We start from the raw sequence: 22,621 nt of genomic DNA, 5'->3' as shown, positions 1-22,621 counted from the left end.
GAGGGAGAAAGGGTTAAATAACTGTATCTCCCCATCACAGTGTCCTTGTGCCGACTCTCTATTGGATCATTGAAAATCAACCAATAGTGTGGGGGATATTACCACAGCCAAGTAGCAGAAAACAATTTGCTAGCAGACGAATAAGGTCATAAAAAAAGGAAGAGAGGTATTTATCTGTATATATATCTATACTATAGATCTGTTCATTCATCAGAGCATCTTTATACCTGTCCAACCAAAACACGTGTATGTAAATCAACTTTAAACTTTAAAAGGTGTTTTCACAATGTCACTCTAATATTGGACGATAGCTGCGCATTTTAATTGATTTGATTTTCATATTAAACGTTTGTTGAGCTTAAAGTAGGACTTTCCTACAAAGTGCTGGTTGAGCACTGATAACCAACCTTCCCTCAATTTTCACAGTAGTTTCGGGTAGTTTGTTTCCTTGTGGGCAACCCAACAGTTCTATAGTATACATAGACGTATATACAGACAACTACCTCCCTTCCTTTTTTTAATGACCTTTTTTGTCTGTTTCTAAATTATTTTCTTCTACTTGGCTGTGTTAATATAAGCGACACCATTGGTTGATTTTCAATGACCTAATAAAAAGGTTGCACAAGGCGGTTGCAATGGGGAGATAAAGTTATTTAACCCTTTTTCCCTCTAGTGTTTTACTCTAATGGGAACCCTAAACCTGCAGGGGCCTATGACTGCGAGGCGAATAAGGCTAGCACACAATAGACCTTGCCCTTGTTAGGTATCTGAAAACCATATAAATATTAAGATATTCAAAAATAAATAAATAAATTAAAAGTTTTGTGTGTACATTTAGTTTAAGAAATCCATTGAGCCAAGTTTAATAGCATCCGTGTGGATTTCACTTAGTAGTCAGGGATCCAACGGGATAAGACAATTGCTGATATTTTGATATATATCCCCAATATGGTTTCATTATTTCCCCTTCTGTAGATTATAATTAGTGGTTAAAATGTTTGGATACCCAACTTAAAAAAATTAGCAATAAAATTTTAATAAAAGTTCCCAAAACAGACGAATAAGAAAACTTTTGTTACAACTTTTGTAACACCTCCGAAAAATATAAACCACAACCATGCATACTGCGCGTGCGGACAACCAGACAAGAAGGAAGCACAAACTACCTGTAGAAGAAGCCAGTCTTTTTAACACACTCAAAGTTTAACCATATATATACTCTAGTTGAAATGTCAAATTAGTGAAATATACCTTGTTGATAAAATATCTTAGTTAATTAAATACGTAAAAATGTAATATGGAGGCTTAGCCACCGTCGACTTTTTCGAACCGGTAAGTTTTATTCAATTTTTATATATTCATTTTATATAAAAATTTATTTTTTTTCCCGCGGGGTACTGTCCTTACTCAGTCCCTCATAAAAAGACTCATTTTAGTATATATATAATATCTAAAGTCACAAATCCCTTTTATAACCTAACCTTTACACATTATAATATAGCATCACACTGCTATAATTGTTTGTAAAAGTTATTGTTAAACTAATTCAATTAATATACCATATCTAAAGTCACAAATCCCTTTTATAACCTAACCTATATATTGTACTATAGCATCACACTGCTATAATTGTTTGTAAAAGTTATTGTTAAACTAATTCAATTTATATAATTCTGTACGATTTTTTACATATTACACATAGCGTCATACTGCTATAATTGTATGTTAAATTTTGTCAGTTATTATAAATATATATTTTTAACAAAAATATCCGTTTTGAATTCGTCCCTAAATCCATATAAATATTTAAGGCTACATACTGCTTTTAATAAGTCATGGATAGGAACAGAGATTATGACGTCAGCGATGACGAAGGTTCTATAGGAATGAGGGATAGATGGAGAACTTTCGGACGAAGATTTGTAAGAAACACACCTAGAGCACCTTTATTAGTCCCTTCGGCCCCTACTCCACCAGTTAATTCCCAAAACTCCAATTCTAATAATGAAGATCAATTAAATGCTTTAAAAAATAATATGGGAGAAATTGTAAGTAGTCTTAACAAAATGGCAAGTGACATATCCAACCTGCAGGTTGGTTCTAGTAATGCAATAAGGAATGATTTCAGCCAACCCCCTCCTAGCCTAAACCCTATACTTAGTTTTGGCCCTCAGAATTATCGCTACGCTACAACTGATATTCCCGTCTACAGGTCAAACCAACGAGATTTATCTCCTACGGGATTATCCACAATTCATGCTAGGGAACTTCTCTCTTCAATAGAGGACCATATAAATAAGGCTAAAGGGTTGGATAGAATAAACAAAGAATTACTATTAGATCAAACTAGCCAACAAATAAAACAAATCTTTAAAGCACAAAACACTGAGAATACTTACAACGCCCCTCATTTAAAGTGTAACACCTTTAACAACCTTGAGCCCCCTTTCTTAGCAAATAGAAAAAACACGTATAATGCAGATAAACTTTTCCAAAAACAAAGGGTTATCCATCGTCAATTGATGTCCATAGAAACAGTAGGGCTTAAAGCCTTTTTAAATCAGTTGGATAGTTTTGATCTTTCGGACTTTAGTCCATGTGAATACAATATGTTAATTCACATGTCCATATCTAAGGAAATCAAAGAAAAATTGGAAATGGCTGGGGGTAACCCATTAGATCTCCCTACTAGCGAATATTTGAATAAACTTAATCGTCTTCTCAATGGGTCTATTACAAATATGCTAGACATCGATGAAAATTTTGCAAAATTTAAACCTTCTTCTAAATCCATTATGTCTATTTTGTATGAATACAAAAGATATATAGAAAATATTTCTATAAAACTTTGGAGACTAGTGTAATAAACAGCCCAATGTCCCCTCCCTCCCTTATTGATTTGAGTACTTTACCCACACAAAAATACATTCTAAAGCTACCATGTATAAATTATACCTTAGCCTAAAAATACGATACTACTATACATGATTTTTTAGAATGGCTCAGTATTTGTTCTAATCCAACGGATAAAAATCGGTTTCGAAGCCATACAGAAACAATAGATTCCACAAAACCTCTTCGTAATTTATTTTTACTATATAATAATTCATATTAATAAATCAGCGTACATTATCTATAATACAAAGTAGAACGATGTCTGTCTGTCAGTTTGTTTGTACCGAAGAATCTCGCTAACTGCTGAACCGATCTGGCTCTCCTTAACAGAGGTAGCTTCTCATAAGTCCCGGGAAGGTTTATAATTATTTTGTAGGAGGGTACCACCACCCTCCCAAGAGAAATCGCTCCTTAAAATTTTTTTGAAAACTAAATAAAAAATCTAAATAAAAAAATGGTTTTGGGATTTAACTCTCCCACCTCAAGTGCCATGCACTGGAGGCCTCTAGGGGTGAAGTCGCTAGTATAATATATATCAATGAAAATAAAATTTCTTTAAAATTGTTAAAAGTTTAATTGAAAATTAAAATGATTATTCTAATCATGTTGAAATTTCTACATCAAAAGCCTGAAATTTTAAATTTATACAAAGAGAATAATATAGAATTAAATATTACACAAAATTATTTATACTAGCGGCTACGCCCCTAGAGGCCTCTAGGCGAACTTAATCCTCACAAAGAAAAAGAGTAAAAACTAAATTATTTTGGACTAAATTAATTTTTTCTTAGTAGTACCTTTCCCCCCAAAAAATATTATGGCAGATGTACAGTAATCATAGAAAAGGGATGGAGAAAATTATAGAGAACGTGACGAGATAATTTTAAGTATATAAATATGTATTTTGTAGCATGAACGAAACACCAACTGACCAAGTAAATTTTACACTGGATGTTCATTTGTATTAAGAATCTTCACAAAAAATCCAGACGTTTATCAATGTTTCATTTAATACCTATATTTGTGACAATTTTTAAAAATTACAAAAGAGCTTTCATAATGCTTCAAGATCCATGTCAGATCTATATAGGAACTGTCTATAAATGAGCTCAAGTTTTCCTAACAAGATCTTTTAATATTGTAAAACCAAAAAAAGTAAACAAAACATTAAATAAATCTAGCCAAAAGCGGGATAGTTAAAGCCTGCCACCTCTAATGCAACATAAAGAAGACATTTTGAATTATAGAGTGTTACCGCTTCTAAATAATTTATTTTTGCATTTTTTGGATACATACACATTGAAAAAGAGAAGAAATGGCTACGAGTATAGGATAATAATCTTTCAAAACAATTTTAGATTTTCCCCCTCAAAACATCTCTCTTTCTCTCTCTCTTAGTCCCTGGTTATTACTTACTCGATTACCATTATTGGTATTGTAATTTTGCCCTTTCATGCTAAATTGGCGTAAAAAAATACAAGGGGAGAAAAAGTAGTGGGTAGAATTTAGCAACAATGTTTTAGAGACAGGAATTGGTAAAAAAATCAACATATGTTTTAAAAATCTATTCTCGTATTCATTCGAATCCGGTGGATAAGAACCGGTTCTCATCCATACGAAAAAACTATGTCTAGCATCGTATTATAACCAGTTTTCTACGAATATAAAAATGTACAATCATAAGATTAAAACTAGTTTTTTTAGCCCGTGCCTTACGAAAAAACTATGTCTAGCATCGTATTTTATCCAGTTTTATATGATTAAAACCAGTACTTTTTAGCCTAGAGATTGCTGAAGGCACGGGCAAAAAAAACTGGTTTTAATCTTAGGATTGTACATTTTTTATATTCGTAGAAAACTGGATATAATACGATGCTAACTTTTCAGTATGGCTGCGAACCGGTTCTAATCCACCGGATATTAATCGGTTTCGAAGAGAGACGTAAAAATAAATGAAAAGATGCTCAAAAATGTTGCAGCAATGACCCCTGTCTTCTAATATCCTAACAACTGGTGGAATAATATTTTTGGGGTTCTTTTAACAGATTAATTTACATATTATATTAATTTTTCTTATCAAGGGAGAATTTTTTATGTCATTATTACAATAAGCAAGTTTCTAAAAGCAAATATTTTCTATAATTAGGGTCGGTCGTCCGTAAGTACGATACGGTTAGCTCTTTTCGTTAATTTAGGCATGTTAGAATTGTCCTATCGATTTCAAACTTTGAATGATGATTCCTATAGGAGTTAGGCATGAGTTAGAAAGCAAAGCAACTACGTCCAGGGGCGTCCAAACTTTTTTATTTGGGGGGGGGGGGTAAAATTTTGAAAAGAAAAAATTTTGTGGGGTGGGGTAATCTTTCTTTTTATAGAGGCATTTTTTTATTTGGGGGGGGGGGAATTGAAAATCCAAAATTCATTTGGGGGGGTAATCACCCCTTTACCCCCCCCCCTTTGGACGTCTATGACTACGTCCATTTTAAAGATGTTGCTTTTTAACTTTTTAAAAACAAATTTTTATGTGATTTTTGGAATGTTCATTCCTTGGTAAAAAAAGCACAATTTTATCAGCGAAGCATCTCTATAATCATTTCCCAAAAATGGAAGTATGTCCAAAAAAATTATCTTGTATTTAAGTAGTTTTTCAACAAATTTATTTCGAAATTATAATCTATAATTCTGATTATTCAGTTCTAACACTCTACAAGTGTTAATGTTCGTTTGTCTTACCGTTTCAGAGCTTCCCCTTTTATGGATGTTGTCATCCTTGTTTTATTGTTATGATAGTGACTACTGTACCTCTAGAGACCATTAGATATTGTTAAAAATGAGTTGCTTACATACATTTAATATATTTTTAGAACTACTTTTAGATCTTATATATGTATTACAAACGGACACTAATAATGAAACGTCTTTGATTTTACAAGTAGGAAAATATGGAAAAAACCGTACATGATAAAAATAGCTGATTATCTTAATTACTGTTATCTAGGGATGGATAGGACAATAGCTTTTAATATGAATTTTAAACTTTCAATCCTAAGGTGGATTCTTAAAAAAAAAATTAGTATCACTTAGTGAGGCAAAATTATTTTTGTGAAAAATCCTCCAAAATCACATAAAAATCTACAAAAATAAAACAAAATCTTATGTTAATAACTCTTTTATTTTATTTAATTCTTGTAGATTTTTCATGCGATTTTGGAGGATTTTTCACAAAAATAATTCAAACAGAATAATTTATCAATAATTCTATTATCCCCGTAATCCCTGAAAAAATATAATAACTCACCTAATATCATTAAGAATATTGTGAGAAAGGTTGAGATATTTGACATGTTTAGTGCCATGGAGTAGGCCCCGGGTGATCACTGGCATCGTGTTGAATGAGAGGTCGATCTCCTGAATTTAAAATTAGTGTTTTTATTTTTGTAACAAAATAGTTGGATCATGGAGCAGCGGCTTTCGTCGTATTTTCACAGTAGCTTTTCTCCTGAGGTGGGCTCCTGCGGGGCAATCATTAACATTTACTTAACCAAACCTAACCTAAAATAACCTTTTAAAAGCTACTGTGAAAATACGATAAAACCCGTAACTTCGTTTTCTTCCTATGACCCGAAGAGTTGGTACAATATTTCATAATACAATTCGTCCCCTTAAAACTTTCGTCCCCTTAAAATTAAGCAGTAATTTTACAAGAGATAATTCTCTCGGGAGCCTAGATCTTTAGGAAGCTTCCCAGAAAAAAAAACACTATCAGTCCATCAATTAGCATGATAAGTAAGACATACAGACAGACATACAGACAGATATACAGACAGACAAGAAGACAGATATACAGACAGATATACAGACAGACATACAGACAGATATACAGACAGACATACAGACAGATATACAGACAGATATACAGACAGACATACAGACAGACATACAGACAGACATACAGACAGATATACAGACAGATATACAGACAGACAGACAGATATACAGACAGACAATCAGACAGACATACAGACAGATATACAGACAGATATACAGACAGATATACAGACAGACAAACAGACAGATATACAGACAGACATACAGACATACAGACAGACAGACAAACATACAGACAGATATACAGACAGACCAACAGACAGATATACAGACAGACATACGGACAGATATACAGACAGACCAACAGACAGATATACAGACAGATATACAGACAGACAAACAGACAGATATACAGACAGATATACAGACAGATATACAAAAAGATATACAGACAGATATACAGACAGATATACAGACAGATATACAGACAGATATACAGACAGATATACAGACAGATATACAGACAGATATACAGACAGATATACAGACAGATATACAGACAGATATACAGACAGACATACAGACAGATATACAGACAGATATACAGACAGTTATACAGACAGACATACAGACAGATATACAGACAGATATACAGACAGACAAACAGACAGATATACAGACAGACATACAGACAGATATACAGACAGACATACAGACAGATATACAGACAGATATACAGACAGATATACAGACAGACAAACAGACAGATATACAGACAGATATACAGACAGACAAACAGACAGATATACAGACAGATATACAGACAGACAAACAGACAGACATACAGACAGATATCTATAGAAATATGGTAAGATCATTTATTTAGTAATTAACTGGTATTAATGCAGAAACACCTTTGAAAATTGATTAATTAATTTCAAGGATGTTGTAAGTGAATTAGGAATTTTCGAAACGTTAGCTAAGAAAATTATTTTTAGTTGATTTATTTTTTGAAAATTTTATTTTGTACCAAGTTTTTCTTCAGTTAAATGAATTTGTGACAAATTTCTTCTTCTGTAGATAAAATTTATTGATTAAAAGGTTTGGACACTACTAGTTTTAACCTATCAATCAAAGTACCAAAAGTTTTAAGCTAACCCATAAGAAAACAAATCTATAAAACTTGGGGTACCAATTTAATTTACAGTCCAATGTCCCCTCCCTTCCTAATATATAGCTACTACTTTCTAGAGGGCAAAAGTTAATGAATACCCAAGCGCATTTAAAGAAAACAAGAAAAAATATTTGCATGACAAGCTAGGCTATAATTTTGAGGATTTTAAAATATAAAATCTGTGAGGGAATTATAAAAGTAACAGAATGTCTGTGTGACTGTATGTTTGCACCAAAAGATCTCGCTAATCGCTGGACTGATATAGTTCTCTTTTAAAGTAAAGCTTCTCATAGGTCCAGGGAAGGTTTATAACTATTTTGAGGGAGGAAGAATATTAAGAGATAAAGTAAATAGATTTTTAAAAACGTTTTGAAAGTTTCAATAAAATCATTCTTAATAAAAGCAGTACAAATTTTAAAAATAATGAGAAAATAAGAGGACTGTCAAACGATCAATGAAAATATATAGAAAAGTTGCGCCTCTATAAAGATAAATTCAAAAACATGTTAATGTCAAAACAAAAACATCTTTCTATTTATTGCCTGATTAATCATCCATTAAATCATTTTTCTTAATTAATTGTCTTATACATTATTAATATACTAGAGGTTATATTCTTTAATATGATCTATCTAATGATATATCTAACCAGTGCAGTGCAGTGCAGTGCACAGGGTTTCGTCAGGGGGGGGGGGGGGGGGCACCCGGAAAATTTGACACTCACTTTGAACCTAATCCAGTAAGGTATAATAGAGAAAACGGGTCGTAATTCTATGGTTAGGGGGGGGGGGGTATGATTTATTAAGACAGACATACAGCTGTGAGGTTAAAAACTGGATAAATGTCAAAACATTGGGCCATGAAGGGGGTGTATCAACCCATCTTAATTTTTCCACCCTACCCCCCCCCCCCCCTTGGTTATAATTCGGCTAAAAACCAACTCACCTCAAGTCTGTAGGGAATCCAACGACTTTCAGGAAACATAAGTTCGGTCACAAAGGGTATATTGTTGTAGGATAAGTCAACGCTAAAGGGTTAAATAATCAAATATTATTTTATAATACATTCCTATTGATTTCTATTTATGATCGCTGAACATATAATTTCTATAATTAGGGTTAGTCCGTCTGTCCGTCCGTCCGTAACCGTTATCTCTTTTCGTTAGTTTAAACAGGTTAAAACTGTCCTATAGATTTCAAACTTTGCATGCTGATTCCTATAACAGTTAGGTACGACTTAGAAAGCAAAGTAACTCTAATCGTTACCAGAATGTCCGTAAGTCCATGAAATTTTTTGAATACTGATTCCTACTACAACCTGGTACAATATTTTAAGTAAAGCATCTCTATAATGAAGTCCTAAAAACGTCAGTATGTCCATAAACAGTATCAAGTATTTAATCAGTTTTGCAGCAAATTTACTTATAATTTTGTATAGACTATGCATTAATATTCAGTTTATTCAGTTCGGACACACTACAAGTGTTAATGTTCGTTTGTCCTTCCATTTCAGAGTTTCGCTTTTATGGATGCTGTCATCCTTGTTTTGTGATCGCTAACTATGAATGATGTTATCCTTGTTTTTTATTTTGATTATTCAAATTTCCTGCGAATGCTTAGACAATCTTCCAGGAGTCCATGGGTTTTATTTTCAAGCTTTTCAAGTCTGTTATGACTCAGGTCTAGCTTCCTAAAAAAAGCAAGGATAAATGAAAAATAATTTTCTTTCTCGTATTCATTCGTATTCATTCGAATCCTTTGGATTAGAACCGGCTCTCATCCATACGAAAAAACAATGTTTAGCATCGTAATTTATCAAGTTTTCTACGAATATAACAATGTACAATCATAAGATTAAGCCCGTGCCTTCGGCATCTCGGGGCTAATAAAATTGGTTTTAATCTTATAATTTTACATTTTAAATCCGTGGAAAGCTGTTTATAATACGATGTGAGAAATAACTATTCTTGCACTGATCTCATTTCATTTTTATAAACAATGCGTAAGGAGGTGAACATTGAAAAGATCTTGTTATCCAAGTATACGGGAATTTTTAAATTTCATAGAAAGATAATGATACACAGTGCTATCGAAATAGGTATTTTGCAGTCATAGTCGAAAAGTATCCAGAAATAATCATATAATATTAAAAATCCATTTATCCAATAGACATTAAATTACACTAGAACCCAAAGATTTAAAATTAAAATCCTTAAACATTGGCTTTTGCACGTGGACATTTTTATTTAACTTTAGTTAGTTGGTATAAAATAGCATTCTCCAAATTTTTCTATCAATAATTTTTATCTACAGGTGGTTAATTTGTTGATCATAAATAGGAATGTGCATGTATGTATGTATGTAGCCTTGATTCTTAGGATTCAGATGCACGAGGAGATTGAAGGTGACAATTTTTTGACCAATCTTAGATTGGTAAGCTTCGCGCACAGCTGACTTTATTCTATAGGGTTGTGCATCAATACTTAGATTACGAGATACCGACAAATATCAGCCCCCCTCTCTTCCAACTAAAAGTTACCTAAGGGCCACCAATGTTTTGAAGGCTCCCGGAGGGATGTAGGTAAGGTTATTCTCTCTCAGGGTTAGGTTCACAATCTGTAGCAGCCCCTCGAAAGCGCCGACAGTTATATTGTTCAGCTTATTTCCAGATAGATCCAAATCTAAATAACATGCAGGGTTAGGCAAATAGAAGATAAATAAGGACAATAGCTGAGACAAAAAAATAACAGTTAAGTGTCATTAAGAAAAGAAGTAGGAAAATTAATGTAAATATGGCACAAATACATAAACATTAAATAAAGATAATGAAATAATCACAAAACCTTGTGACTAGGGTTGGGCCGGATACTTTTTTAGCTGGATACCGGACATCCGGCTGATTTCTAATGCCGGATATCCGGTTCAGGCCTGATATCTGGCCAACGTTCAATATCCAGCAAATTATCGGATATCCGGCCAGATGACCGGATAAAAATCAGCCGGATATCCAGTATCCGGACAATTTCAATATCCGGTATCCGGCCAGATATTAAAAATGGTCGGATATCCGGCCAAACCAGATATTCGACCCAACCCAACTTGTGACGGTTTGATATACGGACGGCCATATTTATAAATCATGTCTTTGAAGCACTATAAAAACGCTTCACAAAAAAGTCACCACTGATGTACTATATTTCATAATTGCATCGTATTATAGACAGCTTTCCGAGGAAAGTAAATTGAAAAAAATATAATATTAACAAAACTTATTTGAATAATATGATTTTTTTTTCGTTATTCGAAAAATATTGTCTATAATTCGATACGATACATAATTTTTCAGTGTGGCTCTAAACCGGTTCTAATCCATTGGATGTTAATTAGTTTCGAATCCATAAAGGAAAACATTTTAAGCTACATGTGTAGCAAAAAAAATCATTTAACTTTGGTATTGATGAAAAAAATAAACAATATCTGAAAAAAACATTACCTGCTAAAATGTTAAGTTTGCCAAAAGCTCGCTTTTCAAGTTTCTCAATAACATTTCCTTCAAGGTTCAAAACTCGCAGAGACTGTAGGGCACCAATTGATTCATATGGAGGCTTACTAAAAATAACAATTTAATTGTAATAAAATACTTTTCCTCAAAGGGGTAGTTGCAGAAATGCATTTGAACTTAATTTAGTGAACCGCATATTTTTTTCTGGTTAATGGTTTAAACTATAATTATATAGCATATAGTTGAAAGAATTTAAATTTTCTACCATGTAGTTTTTAAAATATGAATGAATACTTGAAAATCGTATTTTTGTGACATATGCAATCTACATAGTTGGCTTATTTTCACAAAAACAGCATGACGACTAATTCAGCGATGTCCAAGTGCTTGTTATTTATTGTAATACAACATTAAAAATGTTTGATGGTACATTTGTAACTATTGCTTGAAATATTTTTTTTCTGAAATGAACTTCAGGCAACTATCTCTTTTCTATGTCGTTTTGATATCCTTTTTTTGTAAACGATGAGAAACTCCATTCAACCGAATTTGAACTTGATTATCATACCAAGAAATAAAGTAACAAATCTGTATATATAATAACTGCAGCTAAGCTCATAGAGCCTCTAGAGGCACTCAAGGGAAGGGGGGATGTAAGTCACCCTTCACTAAAAAGAAAAAGTAAATAATTTTGTTGGAGGTGGCTATTTTTCTTTTGTAAGGGTTGACAATACCCCCCTTCCTCAAAAACAGATGTATACCTTTCCAGGACCTGCACGATTCTTTCCTATAAAGGAGAATCATATCAGTCCAGCGGTTTGCAAGATCTTAAGCTGCAAACAGTCAAACATAATGTTACTTTGATCAACATTCAAAAGCCAGGAAAACTTTTATCTAAATCAACAAACATGTAGGAAATTTAACAAGATATAACTAACAGAATATTTAATAGTTTACAGTCTAACTTTTAAATTATATTAGTTATATGATTCTCTATTTTACATACACAAACTAAAGTTGTGCTGCTTTTCTATAAATTACCCAGGGTTAATCCTATTTGAAATTGCTGAAAATTAAATATTTTGTTGGCGTCGAGTTGGCGCAAAACTTATTTTTTGATGTAACTGAAGGGAAGTGGGTAAGAGGGGGGGGGGGGATAAGGAAAGAAGGTTGTGTGGAAATTTTCACTAAGAACTGTTTGTCAGAATCGCATTCCCTTCTCCCTGAAATCGCCAATCAGTGCTAATTCTTTTTTTAGTGACTCACCCCAATTCCACAGCTAAAAAATTTATATTTGAAGAATGAATAAGTATGACAACATCATTAAGAAGCAAATTTAAGTAAGAATATGTGGCATAACAGATTGACAGTTGGATATAATAAATTGTAGAGTATAATGGCAAGTGATCATATGAATCATTATTCTTTACACAAAATTTAAATTTCAGCTGAGAAAGAACAGAAATTTGATGTATTGCTGAGCTTAACGATTGACTAACGGATAAAATAGAGTAGATGGACATTGATCAGCAAAATATATACACCAAAGCAATAAGACCTCTATATTATACAGCAAAAGAGAAAAACACATTTCCATAATTTATTTTTGATATGGCGAAGTACAGACATACTGACGAACCAAGCGAGTTGTAGAGAAAAATCTTCACAAAAAAATCCGCCGTTTATCAATAATAGCATTTTGACGGATCGACAGAAATTTAGAATTTAACTATAATCAATACAAAGCTTCCCAGAATTTTTGTAAAATTATCCGTACATCGGATAAAAAGGTTTTCCTTAGCAAAATAACAGTAAACTTTTACTTGAGTATTCTTTGAAGTTTTTAAAAAATTCGCAGCTTCGCGAAAATTATAAGATATATCCTTGTTAAAAGCGAAGCTTTTCTATAATTAGGGTCGGTCCGTACATCCGTCCGAGACGGATAGCTTTTTTCGTTAATTTAGGCATGTTAGAATTGTCCTGTCGATTTCAAACTTTGCATGGTGATTCCTGTAGTTAGGTAGGATTTAGAAAGCAAAGCAACTCTATAATCATTACCAGAATGTCCATACATCCATTATAAACATGTTGATTTGTCTAAATTTTTTTACAACAAATTTTTATGTGATCTAATAATCCGTTTGATCTGATTATTGGTATATTGATTCATCAACTCTTATACATATTCTGATTATTCAGTTCTGACACTATACAAGTGTTAATGTCCTTTTGTCCTACCGTTTCATAGCTTCGCTTTTATGGATGTTGTCATCCTTGTTTTTGTAACTTTAAATGTTTTATTCAATTAATATATATTAAGGGTAATTATAAAGTTTAAGGAAATTAAATGCTAGCACAGGTAATTTAATTTGATTTCAAAAAGAGGTTCGTTAGCTGCGGATTTGCTTATCTGTAGCTGTTTAAACATAACATACTAGCGGCATCTAGGGGCTCTATATTTGGAGGGCACAAAAATAGCCTAAAACCATACCCGAACTTATTTGAAAAAATCAAATAGCCTAAACCCTCTCAGAGCCTATAAGAGGCTTCACTGTAAAGAAGAACCATATCGGTTCAGCGGTTAGCGAGATCCTTCGCTACAGACAAAAAGAGCTTATTACTTTATATTACAACGGATAATTGTTAAGTGATGCGGTCTGAAAAACGCGGTTGGGGCTCTTGACCCAAAATATTTCTACTATAAAACCAACTAAGCAAAAAAAATATATAAAAATCTTAATTTTTTTCGAGAAAAAAGTTTTTGTTCCATATTGTTGAATTCTAAAACAATTTTGATTTCCTGTTTCTCTTTCTGTTTAATTTTAGTTATACAAAGTGGAGGGTAGGTTGTGCTAAAATTTTGTAAAGGTGTGAGTTTTAAGGCTTAATAACAGTAGTAGTGTGGTATTCGGCGACCCTGAGCCATGTTATGTGGCAACCCTGACCTCGGTTCGGAGGAGGGCCGAGGGCCCTCCCCCGAATACCGGGGGAAGGGGTCCACCTGAACCCTCCCCATGCTTTAAAACTAATGATAGATTTGACAGCCGCATTATGGCTAAGCTGCATTGTTTGGTTCCCCCACCCCTTTCCAGGGATGGGGGATCATTGTTGCCTATTTTGATTAATGTATGTATAGTTATATTGATTTTGATTTAGTATTAATTATTCCAATCTGTGTATTTATTATTTGTTGTATTATAAAGTAGTAACCTTTAGACTCTGAATAAAGTAACATCTGAATAGATTCTGTTTGTTATTTAGTGATAGCTAGAGAAGCCCAGCTTCTCTATTATTATACGTGTCCAAGTCTGTTCGCACTGCCGTAGTCATTTGAACTTGGGTAACGGCCATTTAACCGAGGCGGTTACCACAGTAGAACGATAATATTACTAAAATGAATATATAAATTTATTTGTCTATGGTTCTTTTTAATAAGGAATACACATATTTAATGAATATTCTTTACTGTTTACTGTTCTACTACTGTTTTTAAGCCTTAAATCTCACACTTTTACGGAATTTTAACACAACCAACCTCCCCCTTTATAATCGTTGTTATATCCTTCTAATAACATTTACATTTTATCCCAAGGAGTTTGAAATGAGCATAATTATTAGGGAGGGAGGGGACATTGGGTCAAAATTTTTTTTGTACTATTAGGAATCTTTATTCAGTTGTATAAATCTTCAGTGCCCTAACCCTTTCACAGATAATTTTAGTTTAACAAAAGGGTAATTTTGTTGATCATAATTTGGGGTCTATATCACTAAATCCCTAAAGAACTCAAATAGGCTTACAATCTCGCAACGAGTGCGTTCATTTCCAACAAATTTTGATAGAATATATGGGCACAGCTGAAGAATAGATATAACACATTGAGATACACTATCTAAATCAACCAATAGGATTTCAGTGGAAGATCAATCCGGTTATATAATTTGTCATAAGGTGTACATATTTTGGTACAAAAGAGCATATTTTTTTTCATTTCATTATAATGTGTAAAAATAATTCTTTCAATTAATGTGAATTTATGACAAAACATATAATAAGTTAACTATGAATAGTTGAAATCCTCAAAATAAATTTAGCTTTATACAAATTATATCCTTGTAAAATATCTAACCTCGTATTACTTGAAAGGATCATATATACCAAAAAATAAACAAAGGTGTTTGTCTGCTAAAGTATCTTTATCTCAAATAAGTTTGACTATGGGGCCAGTTTGACCATCTATATATATTACATCTATTCACTTTAAGGCTTTGTAGACTTCACTCACATCTTTGATGTGTAATTTAGTTTACTCTAACTCAAGTTCTCATATAAAACAACCAATAAAGTATCTCTTTACTAAACAAGTTAAGGATATATGTTTTTTTGCCTACATGTCTAATAAAATCTTATAAACAGAAGCTTGGAATAAAGCAGCAAGACTATGTTAATTGGCGAAAGAAAGAGTGAGGCTGAAGGCGAACCTCTTACTATGTCCCTAAGAGCATAATAGACTAGCGGACATGCCCCGAGAGGCCTCTAGGGACACGCAAAATTGTTTCTTTTCAATGTATTTTAAAATCAGCTTTTTACTAAAATATTTTTTTCGCCTATAGAAAGTGTTAGTTATGTTTTTACCTAGTTGCAAAAATGTCCGCAGGGCGGCGTTTTTTTGCGATTTCTCTGGGAGGGTGGTGGAACCCTCCCTCAAAATAGTTATAAACCTTCCCGGGACCTATGAGAACCTACCCTGTTAAGGAGAACCCGATCGGTTCAGTGGTTAGCGAGATCCTTCGGTACAGAAAAACAGACCGACAGACAAACAAACAAACAGACAGACATCGTGTTACTTTATAATAAGGATTTACTTTTATTTGCAAAAATAAAGCTTTTTTTAAAATTTTTTTTGCAACAGTGCAGTGTATGACCACCTTGAAGTTATTTTAACTTTGTTAAAGAATTATTGCTGTAAACAACAACTAAACAAAGTATAAACGGATTACAAACATCTTAGATACAAACTTTTCATCATTAGGTTTAATTCTCAGAGGTTAGTGGGTTTGCTTTTAATCCTTATAATTAAGTAAAAGGATGTTTGTTTGTCCGTCTGTACCGAAGGATCTAGGTAACTGCTGAACCGATCGGGTTCTCCTTAATAGGATCTTTAGATATAAACTTTCCATGATTAGGGATAATTCTGAGAGAGGTTAGTGGGTTTGCTTTGGAGTGGTTTTAATTAGGTTTTTAGGAGTTTCTATCTACATATAAGGAACCACTGAACCGATATGGTTCTCCTTTACAGGGAAGCTTCATTATACAAACATCTTAGATACAAACTTTTCATCATTAGGTATAATTCTCAGAGGTTAGTGGGTTTGCTTTACAGGTGTTTTAATCCTTATAATAAAGTAAAAGGATGTTTGTATGTTTGTTGTCTGAAGGATCTCGGTAACCAATGAACCGATATGGTTATCCTTTTTCAGGGTAGCATCTCATAGATCCATAACTATTTTTGGGGAGGATACCACCAGCCTCCCAAGAGAAATTACAAAAAAATCGAAGAAAATTTTTTTTGCATAGAGATCTGAACGCAACATAGAAATTATTTCTTAAGTTATATATTTGAAATAAAAAACAAACATCTTAAGTTCCACTAGAGGCCTCTAGGGGCGTAGCCGCTAGTTAGGAATATAGTATTTATCTTAAAGGAATAGTGAAGGGTTAATAGTTTTAGTCTATGTAATCATACTAGTGTATCAAGAAGTAAGATTTTTTTTGTCTGTAGCGAAGTATCCGATCGGTTCAGTGGTTACCGAGATCTTAAGGGACAACGGACGGACGGACAGACAAACATCGTTCTACTTTTTGTCATAGATATATATTTATATTTGAGATGAATTTTGTTGAATTCTAAGCGACATGCATTATCCCTTTCAAAACCTAAATCCTAGTAAGCCTTGCATAGACGAGACTAAAAAGGTTTTTAAAAAGCTGCCAAAATATTTTGTATCAGTAGCAAATATTTTAATGCAATTTTGATGCATTTGTAAACAGTACACCTTCAAATATAAATTACACAAGTTTTTAAATTTAGAGGTTAACTTTACTATTATTAGACTACTAACCTCTTGATTGCACTTCCCTTTTATGAAAGTCCTAAGTGAGCATGGACGTTTGTCGCTTCATTTATTGGTTCATGATATTTTCCTTTTTTTTATTAATAATAGTAGGCACTTTTATTAACATCTTTATCATGACACAATGCAACTTAATCTGTAAAAACAACCCCAACCCCCATAAAATGTGTTACAGGAATGTATAAACACATTGACGTTGAAAATATTTAGATTTCCATATGCCAGAATATATTTGGACTAGGGATAAATATCCACAAATTTAAATAATGCTGCTAATCTCAATCTTTTTATTTTAATTTCCAAAGTATTTAGATGCATGCTAGTAGTAAGTCATAATCCAAAAGACATGTTCGTAGTAACAGTAAGTCATAATCCTATGTCAAAAGACATGTTCACAGTAAGTCATAATCATATGTCAAAAGACATGTTTGTAGTAAGTCATAATCCTATGCCAAAAGACATGCTCGTAGTAAGTCATAATCCTATGTCAAAAGACATGTTTGTAGTAAGTCATAATCCTATGTCAAAAGACATGCTCGTAGTAAGTCATAATCCTATGTCAAAAGACATGTTCGTAGTAAGTCATAATTCTATGTCAAAAGACATGTTTGTAGTAAGTCATAATCCTATGTAGTAAGTAATAATCCTATGTCAAAAGACATGTTCGTAGTAAGTCATAATCCTATGTCAAAAGACATGTTCATAGTAAGTCATAATCCTATGTCAAAACACATAACATTTAGATGGTCCATCTGAATCCCATAATTCATCAATCTTAAAACTTGTCATTTTTAGTAGAAAGACAAGTTTAAGTGAAGAGAAAAAAGGCAATAGTTGCTTTTACAATATTCCGTAAAATTGTAAGCAAGCATCCAGTCAAATGAATTTATTAAGTCTAACTGATCTTAATGTTGACCCAACGCATAGTATAATTAAACGCATATTTCAAAACAGTTTGACATAATAAGCACATTTGACTGTAATCTTACAACTTTACAGAAATTAGCTACTTCCTATTATTAGCTTACTATTCCCTTTGTCCCTGAATCTGTAAACATTTCAACTAATGACGTGCACCTCCACTATTCTCCTATTGGCTTATTAAGAAAGTATGTCTCTAGATTATCTCTATTCCAATGCCTATTTTTTGGACAATTGTAGGTAAAAGAAAACCTTAATCTATGGATATCTGTCCCTGTCCAAGATAATATTGCATTATAAACACATTTAGAATTTATTTCACAAAAATATCTGTATAATGTCCAAAATTTATAAATTAACCTAGTTTTTCAAAACCAAAAATCAAAAAATATTCTTCAAGCAATAATATGGAAATTAACATTACCTTTTATTTACATAAAATCATAATTTTCAAAACTTAAAAAAAAATAATTTTACGAACTTTCCAAAAAAGCTTTAATTATAGCATTTAATGCAAGAACTTTTCTAGTATGGTTTTTGATGGATGAATACAAAAAAAGAAAAATAGAATTGATTTTATTATTGCTGTGATGTCTTTATATGTACACTCGATTTGTTTAAAATCAGTTTGTACCCGGCGAAAATTAATCGGTTTCAAAGCTTTAAATAGCTATTTCTCACATGGTATTATAAACAGCTTTCCGCGGATATAAAATGTACATTTACAAGATTAAAACTAGTTTTTTTTAACACCAAAGTCACGGGCAACCAAAACTGATTTTATGCTTATAATTGTACATTTTTATATTCGTAGAAAACTGGATATAATACGATGCTAGACATACTTTTTTCGTATAGATGAGATCCGGTTCTAGTCCACTGGATATTAATTGGTTTCAAAGCCATACTGTAAAACTATTTACCTGATATTATTGTATCTGAGACTAAGATATTTAACAGTGTTAAGATTATAAAATCCGCCCGGTCCCAGGTTATCTCCAGATTATTAATGCGCTAGTTTGTATAAGGATGCCCCGTGATGTTGCGTGATTTCTCGTGACGTCATTCATATTTTGGTACCCAAAGTGGGTTAGCAACTGATAAATTATTGCACATTCCCTTTAAGCCAGTACGATTTATGATTTTCTCAATATGATTGAGATCTGGTTCTAATCCAGTGGAAATCAAAAAATTTACCTGATATTATTGTATCTGAGACTAAGATATTGAACTGTGTTAAGATTATCAAATCTGCCAGGTCCAAGGTTATCTCCAAATTCATTGTAGTCAAAATCTAAACAAACAAGGATGACAACATCCATAAAAGTGAAGCTCTGAAACGGTCAGACAAACGAACATTAACAATTGTATAGTGTTAGAACTGAATAATCATAATGTAAATGTATAACAGTCAAAACAAAATTGTGAGTAAATTTGTTGCAAAACTGATTAAATACATGTTATTGTTTAATTACATACTGATGTTTTTAGGACTTGACTATTGAGATGTTTCGCTTATAACACTATACCTTGTGTAATAGGAATCAGTATCCAAAATTCTAGATGTATAGGATAATTTTAACATTAAAAAATTTGTTGTCAAAAAGTAAAAAAAATCAGCTTGTTTTAAATGGTAATAATTATAGAGTTGCTGCGCTTTCTAAGTCGTGCTTAACTGTTATAGGAATCAGCATGCAAAGTTTGAAATCGATAGAACAATTCTAACCTGTTAAATTAACGAAAAGAGCTAACTCTAACAGACGGACGGGTGGACCGACCCTAATAATAGAACAGCTTCGATTTTAACAAGGATGATAAAATAGCCAGACTCATAAACAATTGTTAGGAGCAAAAAAGTATAAATGTAACAGACGTGGACAATCACCCCTTAAACCTACCCCTGTAAATCTTTGACCTGGGGTACATTAATTTGTCTCATTCTCGTATATACCTGATTATAATACACCTTGCCGTCAAGGTTAGCCGTTCAAGGAACCTTAAGTGCCATAAACTTTAAAGTATAAATGACTCACCTAAAGAAATTAAAGAGTTCATAACTGGCCATGGTTGTCGGCCAACAATTTCTTTCAACTAGAAAAGGGTAAAATATAATTAAATTTTCTTGTATAAATTCGACTATAGGATACTTTATAAGAATCAAGCTGAAGACCTGAACCATACTATGATAGTGCTAGAAAAATAGATAAAACTATCCTTAAATCTGAAAATGAAATAGACTTAAACCATCACAGGACCTATGCAAAACTACATGATAAAAGGAGAACAATATCAGTACAGGGATTTGCGAGATCTATCGTTACAGACAAAAAAACCTTACTACTTTATGTAATAAGATATTTACCTTGTTGTGGGCTAAATTGTAGTGGTTCAAAGAAATTGATGGCCTGAAAAATAACATATTTCATTTTCTCGTATTCATTCGAATCCGGTGTTTAGGAACCGGTTCTCATCCATACGAGAAAACTATGTCTAGCATCGTATTATATCCAGCTTTCTACGAATATAAAAATGTAAAATCATAAGATTAAAACCAGTTTTTTTGAGACCGTGCCTTCGGCACCTCAGGGCTAAAAAAACTGGTTTTAATCTTATAATTGTACATTCTATATCCGCGGAAAGCCGTTTATAATACGATGCGAAAAATAACTATTCTTGAATGCAGGAATAAGGTATAACCAAAAAGCGAAATAAATCTAAAATAGTATCTGGGGGGCAAAGGGAGAGTTCGTCAATTTAACTATGTGTTGCCCCCCAACGACAGCTGAAAGGCACGTATAGGTTTCGTGATTTTTTTTCGAATTATTTTAATTGTTATTATAAATTGATTTCAATGTTAAAATACAACGCAACATTTTTTAATAAAAAGCAATTATATTTTTGTTTATTAAAAAGTCTATGTTTGAATCTTAAATATTTCCTCTGTGTCTTTTTAAAATGTGTATTTTTGTCTTATGACTTTATCAGTCAGTCCGTCCGTAACGCTAAATGGGGAATATAATTTTCTCGGCTGCTATTTAAGACTGCTTATTTTTTGTGTAGATACATCTTACCCAAGATCATACAGTATACAACATACTTTTACGTCAGTATGTCAGTCATTAACTTATCAATTTTCCTTCCCTTTTTTATTAACTGCTGAACCTTTACTCTATTACTTAATGTGTCCGTGTGTCCATTTATGATTTTTTGTCGCATCATTACTTTTAGATGTTTTCATTCTTGTTTTATTTAAAAGATCGGGTATAGTTCATTTTGTGGCAAAGCCTTATAAGGGGCGTTTAGTTGTATTTACACAATAGCTTTTGATAAATTATTTAAGGTTATGTAATAGACTATAAAAGTTTTAAAGATTTTTAATAAATATAATAGATTTGAAATCTGCATAAAATTTTAAGGATTTTTTATAAAATTAGTTTTTTATATAATTCTTTATTTAAAGGCGCAAATACAAATTAAGTTAAATAATTTTGAGATCTGTGATTGGTGGATTGAAAACTATCTGCGCCCTGATTGGAGAAGCTTAAGTGACGTACATCATTCAACCAATTAGAGCGTAGGTAGTTTCCAATCCAGCTATCCTATTGGTCAAAATTTATTAACTTAAATCGTATTTGCGCCTTTAAATAAAGAATTATATAAAAAACGAATTTTATAAAAAATCCTTAAAATTTTATGCAGATTTCAAATCTATTATATTGATTAAAAATCTTTAAAACTTTTACAGTCTATTATGTAAGTTTAAGTTGGGTTAGATGATTGCCCCACAAAGTTAGGCAATTGGCCCCGCAGGGTTAGAGCCCCTGAAAATTGTGGAAAAGCTACTGTGAAAATATGATGAAACGCCCCTTAAGAGGCGTTGCCACGAAAGGGACTATACACTAAAGATCTTTTAAAGATTTAGTACTAAGAAAAACAAAGTTGTAGGAATGAAACATAAGGCCAGGTCTAACAAAACTGGTACTCATTTTATGATTTTTATTTAAATTTACGTAGACAAATGTCTGTAAATACGATGCTATGCATGATTTTTCAGTATGGCCGAGAACCAGTTCTAAACCAGCGGATATTAATCGGTTTGTTAGTCATATTGAAAAATGAATTATTTAGCAATTTATCTTTGTAAATCCTAAATAATTAGTTAAAATAAAA

The 22,621-nt window shown here is 32.4% G+C and overlaps 1 protein-coding gene across 1 annotated transcript in view; it reads right to left on the bottom strand.

Moving 5' to 3' along the window:
• Positions 1-22,621, bottom strand: part of LOC145329332 (uncharacterized) — a 118,305-nt gene that overhangs the window by 22,940 nt on the left and 72,744 nt on the right. Inside the window, exons 20-27 of the mRNA XM_080173391.1 lie at positions 20,814-20,856; positions 20,485-20,542; positions 19,649-19,745; positions 11,390-11,505; positions 10,436-10,577; positions 9,505-9,586; positions 8,843-8,926; positions 6,194-6,303 (exon numbers count right to left, since the gene is read on the bottom strand). Coding sequence (XP_080029517.1) covers positions 6,194-6,303; positions 8,843-8,926; positions 9,505-9,586; positions 10,436-10,577; positions 11,390-11,505; positions 19,649-19,745; positions 20,485-20,542; positions 20,814-20,856 — 732 coding nt within the window. The remainder of the gene's footprint in view (positions 1-6,193; positions 6,304-8,842; positions 8,927-9,504; positions 9,587-10,435; positions 10,578-11,389; positions 11,506-19,648; positions 19,746-20,484; positions 20,543-20,813; positions 20,857-22,621) is intronic.

This window comes from Acartia tonsa, chromosome 10 (genome assembly GCF_053477335.1).
Source record: "Acartia tonsa isolate MP-2025a chromosome 10, ASM5347733v1, whole genome shotgun sequence".
NCBI lineage: Eukaryota > Metazoa > Arthropoda > Copepoda > Calanoida > Acartiidae > Acartia > Acartia tonsa.
Note: the sequence above shows the minus strand (reverse complement) of the source record. Positions and strands in the feature narration are given on the sequence as shown.